We start from the raw sequence: 17,939 nt of genomic DNA, 5'->3' as shown, positions 1-17,939 counted from the left end.
TACAATGCACTTCTGTTTGGTCGTGACTTGAAATTTGAAATGTCACAATTTAAAGAAAAAGAAAGAAAACATATCATTGAATAAGCAGGTATGAGATTGTTGGTACCAAGACCTTCAGTGACATGACTGCAATTGTTAGTTAATGTGTTAACGTCACTTTATGTGAATCAATCACATCTTTAAGTTGTTGCATACTTTTGCACCTTTTTGCTATGTAAAAAAATTTGATTAAATACTTTTTATCTGACATGCACTGCAAAGCAAATCTGAGAGGTTGCGGACAAGGGGCTACACTTTTTTTTTGGAATTCTGTTTTCATGACTTTTTTTAAAGAAAGCTGTGAGAATTTTGAATTTTTTTTTAGATTTAGAAAATGCATCAAGTCTAGTCCATTGAAAATAATGTCTAGGTGTGTCGTGTAGTAGTAGCCTGAAAGTGTATGCAAACTTGCAAAGAGGCTATATTACTGTCAGCATAATTGTTCATTTCCAAGACATTTTTGTGCTGCTAATTAAACTTTAGAATCTTTACACAATACGTTATGTTGCAAACTTACAAAAAAAAAAAAAAAAAAGGTCTCTGAAACAGAAACTAGGTAAGTCGGCATGGATACCACAAACGTATATTTGTAGATATTCTTCCATTTTGGTGTCTGGTAGCGTCAATGTGTCACTGGGTATCCGACACACGGTATCAAGTTTTAACAGCTGTGGCCGCCAGAAAACAAACGCTGTTGCTGTCGACCAACATTCGGTGATTTCAGTGTTAAGTGGGAGAGACCAGCTGTCTGGAAACGTGCTTCATTCATCTGATGAACTCCTCACAGCAGCTCCTGCGCCAAGCTACTCTACCAGCCGTGACTGACGTGTCACTCGAGTTGTTTTTAAATTTGGTCAATGTTCATTTATTCTCACTCGTGCTGTCGTTTCATACAGTTCTGCTGGGGGAGAGGCCACAGCTATCAAAACTTAATAAATAAATGTTTCTCTTTTTATTCCATCTCTGCTCCAACTGTTTGTAAAGCAACATAACGGTGGCTCTGTCCCAGCAATATGAAGTACTGTAAACTACAGCTGACCAGTAGATGCTATGCCAACCACAGCCAGCAAATGGATTACTCTTTGTTGAAGGATTATGGACATATATAGTTCAGGGATTCTCTTTACAATATTTTGTAAAATAGATGTATGTACTAAAGTGATGTGATAGACTTTGGTACACGTTCGATCTTTTAAGATTACTAAAGGAGATGAGTGTCAAAGGTGGAGTACTTTGAAAAAAAAAGAAAAAAAAAAAAGATCTTAGGTGCACTTAACTTTTTTATACTAAACTTAAAATTTAAAATGTAAGTTTAGAATAAAGGTTATTTTGGAAATTTGAAATGCTGCATGTTTGTTTAATTTGATTTACATATACAATGTATTAGAATTTTCTTTTTTATTTCAAGACTGTGACCTGAGATAACATCTGGGATTTTGGTTATTGTTTTGTTGTGATTATAGCTTAAATGTTGTCTTTCGCTGGCCGGACTGCATCACAGGTAATTGATCGTTTCACCAACTTGATTGTTTGAGTGGATGCTTCTACTTGCTTGGCCTTCATACCTATATCACTAAAGATTTTTTTTTTTTTTTTGTCATAACTAATTATCACCCACCTTAGTTTAGTATACATACTGTATGAAAGAATCAATAACCAAAATATTGTCACTTTGATATAAAAAGGTATTGAGTCAAATATGGATCTGTATTTTTGTCACGATCAACCTAGCATTACACCGAGTCGGCAGTTTATTGCGTCCACCGCATTTTAATCCAACAACCCACAATAAATCACACCTTTGATGAAGCTTATTAAATTTGGTTCTTGTTGATACCGTCAGATTTCAATTCACAGCTATTATCATTTGAAGCTGTGGTTTGTCACGTATCGAAGGTGTGTCTTAATATTTTGTCAGTCGACTCTTCGAAGTCAACAAATACTGAGCGTAAGCTTCATTATAGTGGGATTCTGTGTTGTATGCGATTATATTGGATGGAGCTAGCCGTGTCCAACAAACTCAGTGCAATGTGCTGTATGTTCTCTAAAAACATTTCAACTCTCTGTGCATTGATCATCCATTCAAAGTCAGATTGTGGGCTCCTGACATTGCCTATTTCAAAATGCATTAAACACCACTGTAAGCGGTCACACTGTACAATGGCACTAGTCCAAAATCAAGTTTTATTGCCTTCCATATTTGTCTCAAATAGGGAAGTCATCTGTTACTGTGTCTGGCAAGAAATAATACAAAACCAGGTACAACACAATCAAATACAACAAATAATGTTTAGGCTGTCCTGAATTCAAAAGGAGAACATTGTTTTTTTAGCTTATAAAATAATTGCATAGGAAAACTATAATTGTACAAGGCATATCAATATAAAAGTAACTTCCCCCAATGGCTTCACAACACGTCTTGCACAAGGTTTGTTTGGTGTAAAAAAGAAAACGGTCTGAATAAAACAGCGTATTGCAGCTACAAGAGGCCTAAAACTTGGCTGATAAACAGTGTAGCAGACAAATGCCTTACATTTTGATTCCTGTTGAGTATTAACTGATCCTGTAACTGTGGCACACTAAAATCCCACCACCTGTTTCATGCCTAGCTCTGCTAATCTCAACACACACCTGTTGTCTGTCACCCGCTCCTCATTCATCAATAATATTCACTCTTACTGTAACAATCTTATCTTTGGTATTGCTTGTGCGCCTCTGCGGTTTTTTTCACAACAAAATCTAAAACAAGGTTTTTTTTCTGGCCCGTGTGCAGAAAGTCGCGGCCTCCCCTCAAAACACAGATGCATTAAAAAAAAAAAAAAACAGTCCTATATCCTTTTTAGTCTTTTACAGACCCTTTTGTCTTTCTCCACCCACTCTCTGTAAGTCTTTACCAGGTTCATATGAAGTATTCCTTCTTTTCGCTCGCAGCTTGGTTATTGTACTCGTCATCGGGGTCATCCCCCGGAGCCGCCTCCCCTGTCGTCCTGTAGTCTCCTTTGTTATGGCAGAGATACCGGTAAAGCAGGAAGCCCAAAGCAGCGACCGTCAGCAGGATGAGAACAATAACCACTGGAAAAATAAGGCAAAATCTTTTACTTGTATGTAAAAAAACTGTATTGATTCCCAAAGGGAAATTCAAGGTCCCAGTAGCTTAAAGACATCACACACATACATCATAAACAGGATGATGAAATAAGAAATAAATTTAAAAAATCCACATGAATAATATGGACCATAAAAAGAAAATATACTAAATAAAAATTCCACATGAATGTACTAAGGGATGTATAAGCATGAGACGCTTGCAGTGACAGGGCAGGGACTGACCCTGTGATTCAGTATGCATGGTAAGGTGCTCTATGAGTGGGTGTCATGGTGGTAGTGCAAATAAGTCCAATAGTGCAAGGATAAAGTCTAGAGACCGGCATTAAATATGGACAATATAAGAGAATAATGTAGACATAGGAATATAAAAACGATATAGCAGTGCAAGGATAAAGTTTTAAAAAAAAGACAGCATTAAATATGGGCATTATAAGGGAATAAAGTAGACAGTAGGATAGACACAAATCAACAGTCAATATTAGAGGTTTGAAGTAATAGGGTTAAATGCCGTTTTGTGACAAGAAAAAGCTTACGATAAAAGTGTGAATAGTTACCTGCTACAACTGCGGAGTCTGGACTGGCGGGGGCTGCTGTTGTTGTTACCCCTGAGGGGGGAAATTAAAGCAAAGAGATTGATTTTCAAACCACTGGTGACATTACAGACCGTGTAAAAAGGCAAGACAATTGTTCTACTGTAGAGAAGAGGAAGTACACTGTACCATGTATCACTACTGTGTGGGTCTAGGAGGAGACTGGTTTGTGTGCCAGTTATAGGAAAACATGAACAGACCAAATAAGTGTAGGAGTTACCCTGAATCATGGTGGTGTCTGCTTGTGTAGGAAGGGATGTTAAAAGCCCCATATCTGATGCTGAACAAAACACAAGCATGACACGTTGATAAAGCAACACAAACTTTAAGGTTATGATATCAGGATACCTGTTGGCTGCAATTAGTGGGAGTACATTCATAACATACCTAAAACATCTAAACTAAATAAACAGTGTACTCACCCTCTGTCACATTTGTGTTCATATACGTGGAGGGTGTTGGCGAGGGCACCATATCTGAATCTGGAAGATAGAAAAGTGTGTTAAAAATGTCACAGGACTCTATCTTCAGCTCACAGTCAGCTAGTAGCGAGTTGTGTAACTGCATATCGGCTGGCTGAGGAGGGAATATTAGGCCAAAGTGTTGGGCCACACTAATCTGTTTATGAAGGGCTGGGACTGAAACAAACCTGTAACACCTCTTTATTTATTTCCGAATCCCTTGTGATGCAACGACGATCTATCAGAACACACCGGTGGTAGAAGTACTTAGAAACATTAATCGGTTACTATTTTGAGTACTTTTCTTTTAGCAATAATGCCAACAGGCTCTTCAAAATGGGAGCATTTCCTGCTCTTCTTGGTCCTAAATTACTGATGAAGTCTGACTGATAAGACATCTGATGACATCACCTTGGGCTAGAGGACATTCCAATGGGCATTTTTCACTGTTTTCTTATATTTCATAGACCTAATGATTAACCAAGAAAATTATCTGCAGATTAATCAATAATTATTAGAGTATAAGTAGTCATTAGGGCAGGAGAATGGCCCCAGTCAGAGTGGTAACATTTTTGGGGTTATTATTACTGCCACAATTATTGTTGTATCTGGTGGAGGTGGAGCTAGTGTAACTACAAACTGTTGGATAGGTTAATATGACAAGTCAACATAGCAAATGTTATAAGCTGATCAACTGTTTTGCTGAATCTGCAATGTAACTATATATATATATATATATATATATATATATATATATATATATATCTATCTATCTATCTATCTCTATCTATCTATCTTCCAGATTTAGTCCAGGGCTGCAGTGTAATATCGATTGATGTTTTAATTTTTTCGTCATTTGTGCTTGAAAATTTACTTAAACAATACCATTTATGAATTGCCGATTCATTTTATTCTGATCAACTAATAATGAATCTACTAGTCAAGTGGATGTACTAAGCAGCATTAGCCTACAAGAAAAATACTTTGCTAAAGTACAACTTTTTGTATATTGTATATTACACTCTACTAAATAGGCTGTAGAACGTTTATTATAAGCCTATTTGATAAAATAAATAAAACTACAAGAATCAATTGTGTCCTAGCAGTACCAAAATAAGAAGAAATACATTTCCAATACAAGAGATACGCTCGTTCTTAAAAGGTGGCATTACTATTCATGGTTAGTGCTAGTTAACTCACTGGCTGCCTACAAGAATCACACACAAACAAACCCATAAACACGTTGACATTATATGAAAATTAACCGGTCAACAACACCTTTTTCACCATTGTTACCGACATACTGACTTTCTTTGTCTACGCCTAACCTTTAAAAGGAAAACACAACTTCTTCGTAGTCCTCACTAAGTTAGCTTACTTAACACAAAGCCACCCAAAGAAATAAGACTTTAATACGTTTCGTGTAAACTAGTGTACACTTCCCGGCGAAGCCTTCATGGTTCTCAACGCCCAACAGTCAGACATTGTTCATCACAACAGTGCGTGGGCTTACCTGGGCGCAGCGGAGCGGGTCACACACCGGGTTTCACTGACGTCAAGGTGGAGAAAACTAACCCAAACTTGCTGACTTAAATTTGAAATGTAAGCTGCGTGCGGGGCTGTTGAAACTGCGTCTACTGTCTATGGTGAAATGCAGTAAGTCGGTATACTTTTTCTCCCAGCAGCACTCATGAGTGAGTCATGCAGCTGAGCACACGCTCTCGATTTCCGCCCTTCCCTTTCCTCCCCACCTCTCCGTTTCAAAGATTGTGTGTTAGTAAGATGTATCACTTATGAGGTAAAATGTTGAACAGAGTAGAGGATGTGCTAGCTAGAAATCGTATTTTAAGGCAGATCTTTTTTTTTTCTTCTTTGCATTTTTTTTTAAATTTATTTTTATTTTGGCTTTCCATTCTACAGTAAGGATACAAATTAATTATTTACATGTTGCATCGCATGGTCAGTCTATACCAGACCTTTGTAATCACTTCACAAATTGTTAACTATTTACATTTCTGTGAGTGATTTTTATGTATGTGAGATATATGTGTGTATGTGTGTTTGTTGTGTTATGTTTGTCTAAGCTACTGGATGCCTAAAATTTCCCTCGGGATGAATCAATATCTATCTATCTAGCTATCTATCTATCTATCTATCATCTATCTATCTATCTATCTATCTATCTATCTATCTATCTATCTATCTATCTATCTATCTATCTAGCTATCTATCTATCTATCTATCATCTATCTATCTATCTATCTATCTCTTATCAATTAACTTGTTCATTAATTTTTTAGTTACAGTATTATTTTTTTCTATGTCATAAAATATAATAAAAAATAATTAATTCTAATAATGAAAATGCTTACCTTATTTCCGATTATCAATTATTAATGGCTTATCATAATAGTTGCAGATTCATTTGACGAATCTGTGCAGCAGAGGCCAAGCGAGGTATGCTGACTCTCAGTTCCTACCATGGGTCGAGCATACCAGAATCAGCTTTATTGGCCAGGTTTGCGCAAACAAACAAGGAATTTGACTCCGGTTAATCTTTGCTCTCAAAGTACAACACTCTCTTAACATATAAGAATAAAAACAGAAAGGACAGTAAGAAATATTAACAAAAAAATACTGTTAAGTATGCAGTATAACAACAATCCAATATCATTTAAAAATGTACAAAAAAATATACAATAACAATTGAAGAGAGGGAAGGAATAGTGCATTATCAGTAAAGTCTGAGATTTAAGATTTAAATATAAATATAGTGAAAGGCAGTTCAGAGCAATGGTAATATATTAACAAGTTCCATGAGGCAACTTGGTAGCATCTTTAATTTGCTGCACTCCATTTGGCTGTGCCAGATTTCATATTGTCTCAGCAGAGCCTGTGTGGTAGCTTTTCTAATTAGGGATTCAGCCACATCAAGCCATGTGAAATATGTGTATATTAGACTCTATTGTTAACAGTGCTGTTTGTGCATGTGGTGTTTTGTTTTCCATGCCAGACTGGCCCAAATCAGCACTGTGCCAGTCTGATTTTAGGGCCCACCCGACATCCTTCCTGCATGGTAAACAACCACGTTTATCATATCATATCAAATGCAGATAACTCATCTTTGTGTGTGGAGTACTCATTTTAAAAGAAGTCACAAAGTCAGTCATATTCAACTGGACAAGATGATACATAAATAATATATAATAAATATATCACTCCTCCCTTCCTGTTTTTGTAAACAAGCAAAACACTAAAAGGGTTAAACATTTGCTTAAACCTGAAAAAAAAACTGCTTGAATGCGGTCATTCAAAATGTCTGTAGTCTGTGGTTCCTCTCTTGATCATCTTTTTTTTCACACGTTCAGTGTCAGTAAGTGTTTGCTTTGTCCTGATTCTGTCTACCATGATGAAAATCCTAGTGGTCACAATTCAAGACGTTCAGTTGACCACAACACATTTCAGTAAGCTCAGATCTGATGTCTTTTTCTTATAATGAATGAAGCAAAAACACACATTTTCCTATCATCGAACTAAGGTCTGGCAATGCAAGACTATCATCGAACTAATGCGGTAAAGACTGACCTCTCATTGCCAGACTACTCCCAACATTTTAGCTCTGGAATGCAACTGTTCCTTTTTGTAGACATCTGGTCCAAACAAACTTTTTGAAGGTTTTACATTTAGGACTCTTATAGCATGAAGCCATATCTCTTAGCTTTTCCATCAATGCAAGTTATGTTGGAGGTCATGATTAAGTTAGGTGGATTTATGAAGACTATGGTTAACTGCTCCTCAGATCTCTGCAGAGTAAATCCAGACAGCTAGCTAGACTATCTGTCCAATCTGAGTTTTCTGTTGTTGCACGACTAAAACAACCTTTGAACGTACACATGTTCCACCGAAAACAAGCTCCTTCCCGAGGCTATTTCGCAGAGGCACAGTGGCTCGGCTCGACACTTAGCGCCGCCCAAGACGATCGTGATTGGTTTAAAGAAATGCCAATTAACCTTGAACACGTTTTTTCCCCCCATCCCAGAATGCTCTTTGGACTAGCCAGACCCTCCTCCGCAGCGCTGTGGAGGAAGGTCCGTGGCAATGCACGACTACGATTAAGTCAGCTGAGAAATGTGAGCCGAGTGAGAGCTCGTTGTTTTTGTCCCTATCATTTTAAAACCTCCATTGGCAGAGAAGCAACCACAGCTGTTGACACACCTTACTTTATATTAAATTAAACAAGATAGGTTTTATTGTGTACACATCTCATACAGATAATTTATATGAGCTTTACATATTCATAGTGTTTAAACCTAATACAAAAAAAGATCATTTTTCAGAATTACATAATGATTTTATCTTTACAGTGCACACCTAATCAACAGATTCCAGTTTTGTGAGTGAAAAAGGTCAAACATCTAATTCAAACTAAAAATGGGAAGTTCACAGCACAGAACGTCTGCAAACGCCGACCATACTGTAGTCAGTAAGAAAGTTTTCTAACAATGTAAACCTATTGGTGCATTAATGTTTGCTAACATTAGACACATGACATAACTACTCTGACTTTAAAATGTATCTGTTTGGTGCAGAATATAATGGACACTGTGGGGATAAAGTCCAGTCCTGCAGTAATGTATCTATACTTTTGAAAGGATACTTCAGATGAAACACGGCTGTTACAACAATATGACTTTACCCATACTCTGTACTGTATGTACAACTGATTTCAATGAAAGATAAATAAGAAAACCAACACCAGCGAAGTCAATGCACAGTCCATCATTCCTGACACCACAGTTGGACCCTTCAGTGCGGCTGTCTCCACATTTTTCTCTCTTGTGCAGCTGTTGACTTCAATCTCTTCTGTGCTTCTCTGTTTAAATCAACACAGGGCTGACACAGGTTTAAGAAAAGCTCCGTCAAATATAGAAACAAGATAGAAAAGGGAATAAGAAGATTGATAAAATGTGATAAAAATGTGTGCATGAAAAATGTACTAAACAATAAAGTCTGAATACTTTAAACGTCTGTGCTTTTTGAGTCCGGAGATGCCTGTTTTTCTGCAGGAGCATTCTAGATGGGGAAACAAAGAAAAGTGCTGTGAAACAGGGGAGTCGTGACAGAAGAAAAAACAATAGTGAATACATAGAGGGGGTGTGTGCGTCACCATTCTTTAAGCTAATCAAATGACAAACCTTGTGAGGAATGCTCAGGTCCTTGGTGTCAGAGGTTAACCCAGAAACTTCTCCATTCTCCAGTCCATTTGGTCTAGGAGTGTTGAGCACTGGCAAAGTGCCTTCTCTCTCTTCGATGTGCAGCGGGCTGTCGTCTGCTGCAGACAGCTGAAGCTCCAAGCTCAGTGAATCACAGGAGTTGTTGAGTTCAGAGCTGCTCTCACTCGGCGGAGCTTTCTCACCGTCTCCCTTATTATCAGATCCTGCAGGAGGTGTAGGCTCCTCTTCTTTCAGGCCCTTCTCCTCTTCCACCTGACTGCTTTCTTCCCCCGACTTCAGCTGCTTTCCAGCCGCAGCGTCTTCTTGTGCAGGAGAACCCTGGGTCTCACTGTGGCTGGGTCCCGCGTCCAGGTCCCTGGACTCGGGGGTCTCCAGAAGAGGTGATGGCGGGGAGACTGTGAGGGTGCTGCTCTCCCTGGACAGACTGCTGTGGCGAGGCTTGTCCGGGGACTTGAAACTAAATCTCTGGGCAGGTTTAGGGCTATAACTCTTGTGAAACTCAGAGAAGCTGGCTTTCCAGGCCTTAGGGGACATTAGACTTCGTCTCTTCAGGGAGCCATATCTGAAATATTTTATTTGGAAGGGTAATATCAGCCAGCAAGGAATTGGTTTGAATATTTTTGCTTCTATCCCCAAATTAGAGACATCAACTTAATCAAATGATTGGTCCCAAAATAAAAGTTCATTGGCAAGCATTTTGTCTGTGGGGTGTACAGCATCCAAGGCATTGGAAGTCAGGAAAATATAACTAATGATACAGTAAATATTGCAGCTTTGGACCAACAGTGCAACTATTTGGCCACAAAACACGTGGAATATATTGGCATTACATGCTTTTTGGAGCTGCAAAAAAACAGCCCTGCTAGCATCAAGTTGCATGAGTAGGATTAGGATGAGAAGACTAGGCTTTTCATTAACAGTGTTTTGTGATCTGAGTTTAGCAGAGCTTCAGCTGTCATGAGTAGGCGATAACCATTTTGTGGAACTATTGTCATTCAAAATGTCTTCAAAATTCTAAGCGCATCAGAAAAACTTACCGTTGCATTCCCTTCAAGGCAAACATTTTGTCCGGATGCTGAGCCTGCAGCTCCTTTATCACATTGTGTAGATCGAGGTTCAGCTGAAAGAGCAGAGGATTGGTTCGAAAACAACAACTTTTATATAACAATTAACATGATGCGCCAAGTGACTTTAGAAAAACATACCGTGCTCATTTCCTTATAGAAGATGTCTCGTAAATTTGATACAGCTGAGAAGACTGTCACGAAGCATCCAACGCGGCTAAGAAAGACGAAATATCAAAACATAGGCCTATATGTAAGAAAAAATGTGCACACCGTCCCTCACATCTCATATGATAATAGAAAACATGCCAGCAGACCTATCAAAGAGCACAGGCAGCTCTTCTTTTAACTCAGTGTTGATGCCGTCATAGACACTTTTGGCAGCATTCATCTCTTCTTCTGCCTGCAGAGTGAAAAATTGACTTCATTTCAAAATATATCTTTGCAGTAGTGTAGTACGCAGGTATATGCAAGTATACCTACTAAGAAAGAGCCAGGATTTCCATATACCCACTTAAAAATGTGCAATGGCACGTGCAACAACTTCCCATTATAATTTTGAAATGTCATGTGTTTTTCTTCTTCACATAGGCTAAATAAAGGTATTTCCACCATACAATTGGTGCATAAAAGTGTGTCAGAATGCAGGAAATGAAGTATTTGACGCTCAAAATTTCCCTTGGGAGGACACCCGGACCACCCACTGTGATATGCATCCCCTCCCCCATTCCATATATATGGGCCAGAATGGGGGAGGTGTAGACCTATATATTAATATATATATATATTAAGGGACATTAAGGGGCTGTCAGCATTAATGCGTTAATCGCGATGCGATTAAGGCGTTAATTTTTTTTAAACGCATTAATCGCATACCGCCACTTACTAATTTATTTTGTACTTAACTCGGCTTCGCGTCGTTCCTAACAGGCTACTATTTTGACCCTTGGCCGCACCGTTACTTATCATCAAGCCGCCATACTTCTTCGTAACTTCCTGCTGCTGCAGGCGGCAGGCATGATGGACAAAGACAGCAGCAAAATACTTCTGAATGGCGCTTTTTATTTTCCAAAACTACCGGACGGCTCAGTAGATAAGTCAAAAGCCATATGCACGTTGTGTAAAGCCGAATTAAAATATCACCGAAGCACGTCAAGCTTGAGCTACCACCTACGAGCTAAGCATATTATTAACGTGACTAAGGTTGATGCTAGCAGCCTCAGGCAAAGCAGTATTTTGGAGAGTGCTACTCGCCGACCTGCGGATAAAACCAAATCCCAAAAAATTACTACCGCTCTTGCAAAATGGGTGGCAACTAACTGCAGACCTGTCAGCATCGTAGAGGACTCGGGTCTTAAAGAAGTGCTACGGATAGCATGTTCTGACCCGTCTTATACACTGCCGTCGAGGGGGACAGTAGTTTCACGCATACAAAGCCTGTATGACACGGAGAAAGCGGCGAAACTGGAACTGCTGCAAAGTGCAAATGCTGTCTCATTAACCGGTGATCACTGGACGTCAGTGAGTAATCACAATTATTTAGAAGTTACTGCACACTATATTGACTCTGGTTGGACTTTGCACTCGTTTGCCTTAACGGTTCGACATACAGAAGAACGACACAATGCTGAAACATGTGCCGAGCACTTCAGCGAAGTTGCAGAGGCATGGGGCATTGCAAATAAAGTTACAACTATCGGCACAGACAGTGCACGGAATATGCTCGCAGCAGCAAGACTTTTGCCGTACGAACACATGCCGTGCGTTGCACATAGTCTTCAGAGGTCCATTGCAATGTCAATCCGTGAAAGTGGGTTTGAAAATGTGTTGGCAAAATGCCGAAAACTGGTTGGACACTTTAAACACAGTCCAGCAAATGCAGCAGAACTTCAGTGTCAACAAAGACAGAGAGGGCAAGACCCGGAGCCTCTAATTCAAGACGTCCCAACCCGATGGAACTCGACTCTGAGCATGATTACTCGGCTGGAAAAAAACAAAGATGCACTCAGAGCCATACTTGATCTCCATCAGCAAAGAAGCACTCCAGCCTTTCTGACCAACGCTGAATTTGAGAAGATCAAAAAGCTTGAGACAGTCCTTGAACCCTGCAGGTAAGCTTAACCTAGGCTACAGTTTAAAAGGGGGAACACATTATTACTTCTTTCTTTTTCTTTCTTTTGTAGAAATTGCAAATGTCATAGCGCCTCTTGCATAGCCCTTATTTACAAGCATGTTTCAGAGCATTGTATAGTGGGGCTAGGTGATATGGCAAACAAGTAAGTAGAGATGTTCCAATACCGATAACAGTATCGGTATCTGCTCCGATACTGCCTAAAACGCTGGTATTGGGGAAGTACTGGAGTTTATGCTCTGATACCACGTAATAAAGCCCTAAAGAAAATCTACGTTAAAGTAGTTTATGTTCTTTTTCCGTTATAACGGACTGTCAAACTGCAGAATAAAAGAAAGTTCTGTGGTTTGTGTTTGTTCATGTTTCACAAAGAGTTTAACCTGAGCCAGACCGACAACAAAGATAGAAATCATATCACATCCATACAGGGATAGTAGTATACAGTTGTTAAAACATAATAAAATATATGACACTCTGGTATCGGATCGGTACTCTGTATCGGCCGATACGCAAGTTCAGGTATCGGAATCGGTATCGGGAAGCAAAAAATGGTATCGGACCATCTCTACAAGTAAGCAAAGTTAAATGATGAATTATTGTCTCTTGTCTTTTATAACAGTCTGTTAATTGCACGTAATTCTTCATGGCAGGTATGTGACTGAACTTGTTGGAGGAGAACAGTACATATCCTGTTCAGTGGTCCTGCCTGCACTCTGCCATCTTTTCCGGGTGATGGAAGTGTCTGATGATGATCCAGGCGACCTGTGCCGATTTAAAGAGGCCTTCACTGCTGACCTTTCAAAGTGGAAAGAAAGTATGAACATACAGTGGTTGAAAGTGGCAACTGCAGTCGACCCCAGATTCAAGGACCTGAAATGCCTTCCGAGATCTGAAAGGGATGAAGTCTGGAGGTTGATTAAAGAACTGAACGCCCAGCAGCATAACAATGAAGCAACAGACCCAGAGCCACCAAAAAAGAAAATGAGCCTTCTGGTTGCATCCGACTCAGAGGATGAAGAGGAGACAGCAGCTGACAATTCTGTGGATCGATACAGAGCAGAACCCACCATTTCTGTGGAGGACTGTCCACTGAAGTGGTGGTCTGCACATGCAGGGGCCTACCCAAACTTGGCACTTCTTGCACAGAAATACTTGGCTACACCTGCAACTACTGTACCATGTGAAAGACTGTTCTCCCTCTCCGGTCACATTGTACAAAATAAGAGAGCCTCACTGTCCTCTGAAAATGTCACCAATCTGGTCTGTCTTAGTGATTGGCTTAAATAAGGTTGTGTCTTGAGTTTTTCCACTTTGCAGTCCATATTACAAGTTACAAATGTCCTGTGGCATACGGTTTTAGGACTGTGTTGTTTGTATCGGGGTTTTTTGACTGTTTTTTGTCATTTGGGACATTGCCCACCCCCCCCTTTTCTGTCCAGGAGAATTGTTACATTCCTTGTTATTAGAAACATGTAAAGGTTAAATGTCCTGCTGTGGCATCCGGTTTTTGGACCATTTTGTTTGTACTGTATAAGCAAAGTGTTAGTGTTACATCTCAGTCAGTTGCTGTGGTGTTTTAGTTAGGTACTTGGAGGAATTGTGCCATAAGGACAGATTCACACATTTGTTTACAGTAAATAAATAATAAACAAATACAAATCTTAAAGTCAAGTTCATAAAGTAACTTTCTTTGCATTCATTTGATTCCCAATCAAGATACACTGGTAAGAATTCCTTTCCGTTGTTATGTACTTAAAAATAGTTCTGAAATGCAAAATAATAGAATTTTAATCGCGATAAACCATGTGATTAATCACAATTAACTATATAATTTCAGCGATTTAAAAAAATATAATCGTTTGACAGCATATATATATATATATATATACCCACACATATGCAGTACAGTATACCCACTACAATACTAGACTACACCACTGTAATCTTTGAACAAATATAGGTTGAAATACACAGCCAAAAAAAAGAGAAATGCATGCCATTATTAATAACCTTGGTAATCTTGACCTCGTCCCTCTTCTTAGCAGTCTGCAGTGCCTCCAGGTGGTGAAGGGAAGAGTCATAGTCCACCAGTTTTCTCCCCCTCTTGGCTACTTTCTCCTACAGATGGAAAAAGACAGAAGACCCAGATATGGGGTGTGTGTGCGTGCGTGCGTGCGTGCGTGCGAGAACTACACAGTGGTGGAATGTACATTTACTCAAGTACTTTACTAAAGTACAAATTTGAAGTTTAGAGTCTTTTCTTTTCATACCACTTTCTACTTCTACTCCAAATGAAATGAAATGAAGATGTTTACACATAAAACACATGTAGTTTTTAAAATATGATGCATTATTATAAATTAAACTACCCAACAATATAAAGGCCTATACATAAAAGTTGATTGACAGAACCGTTTGGATTGTTTCCAGTTTCTAAAATGTGAGGATTTTTTTCTGCATTGAGTACTTTTACTTGTAATACTTTTAAGTATATTTTACTTAAGTAACATTTTCAATGCCGGACTTTTACTTGTAACAGAGGTTGTTTTTTTTACAGTGTGGTATTAGTATTTTCACTTAAATTAATGATCTGAATACTCCTTCCACCACAGGAACTACAGTACTTGTGTGTCTTTGTGGGTTTTTGTGTGTGTTTGCTCTCAGGCATTGTGTCTGTGTGTATCTGCTCCTGTTTGCGTGCATCCTGGCTTCCTCTTGTCTTACCCTGACATCTGGGAATTGGCTCACGTAGGACTCCATGGTGCGTACAGCCTGGTCTAATAGCTTTACTTCAAAGTCATTCCACAGGAGGTCTTCCCCCTTTATTAAAAGGGGCAGCATAAATATTGCATTAATTATGTATGAAGAGGGGGAGAAAGACAGGGGTTTGGTCACAAGGCGATGTGTGAGTCCTGTTGCCTTCATACTGGTAAAACACAAATGTGCAAATGTACTGTAACTGCTGTTTTATATAGTATTTTATTATATATATATATATATATATATATATTAGTACTGTGCAAAAGTCTTAGGCAGGTGTGAAAAAATGCTGTAAACTAAGAATGCTTTCAAAAATGGAAGTGTTAATAGTTTATTTTTATCAATTAACAAAATCCAGTGAATGAACAGAAGAGAAATCTAAATCAAATCAATATTTGGTGTGACCACCCTTTGCCTTCAAGACAGCATCAATTCTTCTAGGTACACTTGCACAAAGTTTTTGAAGGAACTCGGCTGGTAGGTTGTTCCAAACATCTTGGAGAACTAACCACAGATCTTCTGTGGATGTAGGCTTCCTCAAATTCTTCTGTCTCTTCATGTTATCCCAGACAGACTCGATGATGCTGAGATCAGGGCTCTGTGGGGGGGCCATGCCATCACTTCCAGGACTTCTTGTTCTTCTTTATGCTGAAGATAGTTCTTAATGACCTTGGCTGTATGTTTGGGGTCGTTGTCCTGCTGCAGAACAGATTTGGGGCCAATCATACGCCTCCCTGATGGTACTGCATGATGGATAAGTATCTGCCTGTATTTCTCAGCATTGAGGACACCATTAACCCTGACCAAATCTACAACTCCATTTGCAGAAATGCAGCCCCAAACTTGCAAGGAACCTCCACCATGCTTCACTGTTGCCTGCAGACACTCATTATTGTACCGCTCTCCAGCCCCTCGGCGAACAACCTGCCCTCTGCTACAGCCAAATATTTAAAATGTTGACTCATCAGTCCAGAGCACCTGCTGCCATTTGTCTGCACCCCAGTTCCTATGTTTTCGTCTATAGTTGAGTCGCTTGGCCTTGTTTCTATGTCGGAGGTATGGCTTTTTGGCTGCAACTCTTCCATGAAGACCACTTCTGGCCAGACTTCTCCGGACAGTAGATGGGTGTACCTGCAGTTCCCACTGGTTTCTGCCAGTTCTGAGCTGATGGCACTGAACAGCACATCTTGAAACACCAGTCTGCTTTGAAATATTTGTCTGGGAGAGACCTTGCTGATGCAGTATAACTACCTATATACTATAATTGGTTGATCATACACCTGACTACAATCCTACAAAATCCCTGACTTTTTGCAAGTACCTATAAGAATTGATGCTGGTTTGAAGGCAAAGGGTAGTAACACCAAATATTGATGTGATTTTAGATTTTTCTTTTGTTCGCTCACTTTGCATTTTGTAAATTGATAAAAAATAAACAATACTTATTTATATTTTTGAAAGCATTCTTAGTTTACAGCATTTTTTTCCCACCTGCCTAAAACTTTTGTATAGTACTATATATATAAAACAAAGATAAAAACACAAACGTACACAAATCAATCGATCCAGAATCAGAAAAGGAGTTATTTCCAAGTAAGTAGCACTTACGAGGAATTTGCCTTGGTTGTTGGTACATACATAAACATATTAAACATTAATATGAAATGAAATAAACAAACTATAAATACAGAAACTTTTTAACAATAAGAAAAAAAGAGGCTGTAAAAAAATGTTGAGTGATGTGCAAGAACAAAATGATCACTAACACGGACCTCTACGATGGCTCCTAGATCTTCCTCTCCAGCCCAGTCAGTCTCATAAGCATCAAACAGAGACTGGGAAAGGCGTCTTGAAGCTTCGCGCATGTCTGTGAAAAGCAGAATCGTCCATATGAGACCTGCAGAAGGACACAAATCTACAGTTCTGCAGCATCAACAAGCAAAAAAAAAACATTTTCACCTCTAACTGCATTAATGTAGCTCCTCAGGTCCTTGTACATCCGGTTCCCATCAGTCTGCAAATAGACATTAGGTGAATGATTGTCAGTCTTTAGATGTATGGCTTTTTTATGATGTTTGATTCTCTGAGTAAGCTATGGTCAATAAATCATCCATTGTTCACATACACAGTAAAACATGTTGAGACAGCAGCGGAAATGCATTAGTTTTTAACCGAAAGACTTGTGTTTTCTAATTGTTCAAACATATAAATCTATTTTACTGTCCAAATAAACACAAACAGTAACTCTGTACTTCTTATTTTCTCACTAAGCAAGTATTTGTATTACCTGCTGGTCATTAAACTGTTGGAGACACTGTTCAAATTGGTCATCTCTGCTCTCCACTGTCTTCCCCAACTTTTGCAGAACCTGCCGAAAAAGCATATACCTCAAAGTAACAGCTACTACTAACCTCTTTGTTATTTGGGGAATAAAACTTGCAGACCATTACCTTTTCCTTGCTTCTGCTTAGCTGTCTCTGGACTTTTTTAGCAAAGTCACCAGAGTTGCCTTTTGGACTCGTACTCTCTGCCATATTGTTTCTTGACTGTGT

General features: G+C 39.0%; 3 protein-coding genes across 4 annotated transcripts; 1 reads left to right on the top strand and 2 right to left on the bottom strand.

Annotated features, from left to right (window-relative positions):
- Positions 1 to 2,190: 2,190 nt before the first annotated feature.
- LOC144521251 (uncharacterized) lies at positions 2,191 to 5,947 on the bottom strand. Of its 2 annotated transcripts, XM_078255695.1 has the most exons (5): positions 5,712 to 5,943; positions 4,160 to 4,219; positions 3,958 to 4,017; positions 3,702 to 3,752; positions 2,191 to 3,111 (listed from the first exon to the last, which is right to left on the bottom strand). In XM_078255695.1, the coding sequence occupies exons 2-5, from the start codon at positions 4,209 to 4,211 to the stop codon at positions 2,939 to 2,941; spliced, it is 336 nt and encodes a 111-aa protein (XP_078111821.1). In that variant the 5' UTR covers positions 4,212 to 4,219; positions 5,712 to 5,943; the 3' UTR covers positions 2,191 to 2,938. The 2 variants fall into 2 exon arrangements, with proteins under 2 accessions (XP_078111821.1, XP_078111822.1); XM_078255696.1 differs by lacking the exon at positions 3,958 to 4,017 and having other exon boundaries at positions 5,712 to 5,947.
- A 2,486-nt stretch (positions 5,948 to 8,433) lies between these two features.
- On the bottom strand, positions 8,434 to 17,921 carry bin2a (bridging integrator 2a). Its single transcript, XM_078254041.1, has 11 exons — positions 17,838 to 17,921; positions 17,675 to 17,755; positions 17,347 to 17,401; positions 17,160 to 17,254; positions 15,352 to 15,447; positions 14,638 to 14,745; positions 10,814 to 10,899; positions 10,638 to 10,713; positions 10,470 to 10,552; positions 9,394 to 9,994; positions 8,434 to 9,271 (listed from the first exon to the last, which is right to left on the bottom strand). Exons 1-11 carry the CDS (start codon positions 17,919 to 17,921, stop codon positions 9,218 to 9,220), a joined length of 1,419 nt encoding a protein of 472 aa, XP_078110167.1. The 3' UTR covers positions 8,434 to 9,217.
- Positions 11,472 to 14,298, top strand: LOC144521248 (E3 SUMO-protein ligase ZBED1-like). Its single transcript, XM_078255688.1, has 2 exons — positions 11,472 to 12,607; positions 13,278 to 14,298. The coding sequence occupies exons 1-2, from the start codon at positions 11,514 to 11,516 to the stop codon at positions 13,912 to 13,914; spliced, it is 1,731 nt and encodes a 576-aa protein (XP_078111814.1). The 5' UTR covers positions 11,472 to 11,513; the 3' UTR covers positions 13,915 to 14,298.
- Positions 17,922 to 17,939: the final 18 nt, after the last annotated feature.

The sequence above is a fragment of the Sander vitreus genome, chromosome 7 (assembly GCF_031162955.1).
Source record: "Sander vitreus isolate 19-12246 chromosome 7, sanVit1, whole genome shotgun sequence".
Lineage (NCBI taxonomy): Eukaryota > Metazoa > Chordata > Actinopteri > Perciformes > Percidae > Sander > Sander vitreus.
This window is presented reverse-complemented; position numbering and strand designations above follow the sequence as displayed.

Bases quoted from the DNA above. Each gene is read 5' to 3' on its own strand.
- LOC144521251 (XM_078255695.1), bottom strand. From the start codon at position 4,211: ATGGTGCCCTCGCCAACACCCTCCACGTATATGAACACAAATGTGACA. The intron at 4,018-4,159 runs GTGAGTACACTG...TGTTTTGTTCAG, and splicing joins GAACACAAATGTGACAGAGG to CATCAGATATGGGGCTTTTA. The intron at 3,753-3,957 runs GTAACTCCTACA...TTCCCCCCTCAG, and splicing joins AGACACCACCATGATTCAGG to GGGTAACAACAACAGCAGCC.
- LOC144521248 (XM_078255688.1), top strand. From the start codon at position 11,514: ATGATGGACAAAGACAGCAGCAAAATACTTCTGAATGGCGCTTTTTAT. The intron at 12,608-13,277 runs GTAAGCTTAACC...TCTTCATGGCAG, and splicing joins ACAGTCCTTGAACCCTGCAG to GTATGTGACTGAACTTGTTG.
- bin2a (XM_078254041.1), bottom strand. From the start codon at position 17,921: ATGGCAGAGAGTACGAGTCCAAAAGGCAACTCTGGTGACTTTGCTAAA. The intron at 14,746-15,351 runs GTAAGACAAGAG...TTCCATCTGTAG, and splicing joins GCCAATTCCCAGATGTCAGG to GAGAAAGTAGCCAAGAGGGG. The intron at 10,714-10,813 runs GTCTGCTGGCAT...CGTCTTTCTTAG, and splicing joins CTGCCTGTGCTCTTTGATAG to CCGCGTTGGATGCTTCGTGA.